The sequence below is a fragment of the Palaemon carinicauda genome, chromosome 21 (genome assembly GCF_036898095.1).
Source record: "Palaemon carinicauda isolate YSFRI2023 chromosome 21, ASM3689809v2, whole genome shotgun sequence".
Taxonomy (NCBI): Eukaryota; Metazoa; Arthropoda; class Malacostraca; order Decapoda; family Palaemonidae; genus Palaemon; species Palaemon carinicauda.
In genome coordinates this window covers 108,161,489-108,163,988 of record NC_090745.1, presented here as the reverse complement: position 1 = coordinate 108,163,988, position 2,500 = coordinate 108,161,489, and the positions used below count along the sequence as shown (strand labels likewise).

Genomic DNA, 2,500 nt, shown 5'->3' with positions numbered 1-2,500 from the left:
TGGCACTGTCAGAGCCTACCATGGGTGGGCGGTGGGGGCGGTCTGATGTTAGAGGTTGGGCCATAGAACCAGGGGGCCCGCCCTAGATGGCTTGTTCTACCTCACGCTCCCACGGACCGAACATTAGCCTCACGGTAAGAAGATATAAAAACTCAAATAAGTATCCTTGATATTTTTGTTTGTTTGTTTAAGGAATGCTATTGGTACTACTCTCACAATAGTAGTAGTAGTAGTAGTAGTAGTAGTAGTAGTGAAAAGAATAACAACAGTAAATGCATTTAGATGGTCTCTAAGACTAACTGCTGTAATGGAAAGAAAAAACACGATTAGTCATGATACAAATTGCCATTGAAGTAGTAGTTACTGATGTAAGTCGAAAAGTAGCAATGCCACTTATACTTATAATAAGAGAAATAGACAGGATATTGAAAGTGTACATTAATACCATCTGGAGGGGTAGGATCTACAATTCTGAAATATCTTGTTAACCACGACTTTTCGTCATTGCAGTGTTCGAAAGTTCAATTTTTCTGGAGATGGAGATTCGTTTTGGGATTCATGTAAAATGACTTTTCTATATCTGAAATTCAAAAGACTGAACAATGTGAAGATCCTTCTAGCGTGAACTTACAACTTCTTATGGAAATCTTTTAAATAAACTCTGTTCTGACTCGAGCATGTTCAGAAATTCAGCGCTACAGGTACTTAGGAATCGTAATTGAGATTTTGTTCAGATTTCATGGGCAAATAATAGGCCAAAAATAGCATTTTCTATTGATTTAGTGAATTTCATAAAGACAATTTGGATGTTTTCAGAATGTTTCCAAATTCGTCTATGTTTAGATGGTAGGGGTGTAAGGTATTTATTTATATGACATAAGCAAGGGAGTATTTATATGGCAATTGCAAGGGAGTATTTATATGACATAAGGAAGGGAGTATTTATATGGCAAATGCAAAGGAGTATTAATATGACATAAGCAAGGGAGTATTTATATGGCAAATGCAAAGGAGTATTAATGTGCCACATGCAAAGGAGTATTTATATGGCATATGCAAGGGAATATTTATATGATATATTATACAAGGGAGTATTTATATGACATGCAATGGAGTATTTATATGGCATATGCAATGGAGTATTTATATGGCATATGCAATGGAGTATTTATATGGCATATGCAATGGAGTATTTATATGGCATATTCAATGGAGTATTTATATGGGATATGCAATGGAGTATTTATATGTCTAGTCAAGTGAAGAACAACAAGTGTAATTAGTTTGTTGATCTGAAATTATTACGTATTTATTCGGGAATTTCTATAAATCCTACAAACTAATTATTGCTTTAAAAATGCAGGATCTGCAAAACCGGTTTTACTAAGATGATTTATTTTATATTTATTTTTTAATGTAGAATAATTGTGTATAACTAACTGCAATATTTAGTAAAATCTGGATTTCTGAAAATACTTTTTTTTTTTTTTTTTTTTTTTTTTTTTTTTTTTGTCACGATTACAAGTTAACTACCTCCGCCAACGAAACTGAAGGTTTTATTTTCGCCCTTGTTTGTTTGTGTGTGTGCGTGTGTTTGTTTGTTAGGCCATAATTTTAACCGTAGAGTGATAAAACTTGTAGTGATTAACTTTTATGTAAAAAACTGGAAATTATTAATTTTGGAAGGTCAAGGTCACGGTCAATGTCGAACAAAAGGTCGAGAAATATGCTTCCGCGGCGGAGTTCTGCGCTCTACTGAGTGCCCCTCTACTTTACATCTAAATTTATTTTCAAAGTAAAGAAATCTTTTGTGTTATTCAGTTCATTATCATCATCATTAAAAGTTTAGGCACCACCGCTCTTTATCTGGCTTCGAAGCCCCTAAAGTTTTGGGAAATGATTGCTTACCGTAATTAATTACATTATAAATGATTTTACTTTTAAGTCTATTGCTTTTTAGTTTATTCTAATGTCAATTTTGTATGATCATTGTTTGAATGGATGACCACCAGTTGATGTCGGATCTCGATGAAAAATTTAACTTTCAAACATTAATGCTGAGAAACTTTTATGAAAATTTTAAGGTCTGATTTTAGTTGCAGTGGATCGTCTTCATTATCATCTTCTCTTACGCCTATTGACGCAAAGGGCCTCGATTAGATTTCGCCAGTTGTCTCTATCTTGATCTTTTAATTCAATACTTCTCCATTCATCATCTCCTACTTCGTGCTTCATAGTCCTCAGCCATGTAGGTCTGGGTCTTCCAACCCCTTTAGTGCCTTACAGTGGGTCAGTAAGAAATTGGAAATACTGTATGTAGCCTACAGTAGATCAACTGTGTATGGAACTCTTAGTCCTGCTATTTATTATACGTTGCTTACTTTAAGGACTGCTCTCCTGGTCTTATCACGTAGGGGAACCCTACTCACTACAGGACCTACAAAATCGGTTTGTCGAATACATTCATAAGTATTTTGTATATTACACTGCGTCATTGGTG

At 34.6% G+C, this 2,500-nt stretch overlaps 1 protein-coding gene and 1 long non-coding RNA gene across 2 annotated transcripts in view; one reads left to right on the top strand and one right to left on the bottom strand.

Moving 5' to 3' along the window:
• The window catches only part of LOC137614741 (uncharacterized), a 324,159-nt gene that overhangs the window by 159,232 nt on the left and 162,427 nt on the right, over positions 1–2,500 (bottom strand). The gene's annotated exons all lie outside the window — the stretch shown is intronic.
• The window catches only part of LOC137614739 (uncharacterized), a 17,679-nt gene continuing 15,251 nt past the window's right edge, over positions 73–2,500 (top strand). The window contains exon 1 of the mRNA XM_068344412.1: positions 73–134. Coding sequence (XP_068200513.1) covers positions 87–134 — 48 coding nt within the window. The 5' untranslated portion in view covers positions 73–86. The remainder of the gene's footprint in view (positions 135–2,500) is intronic.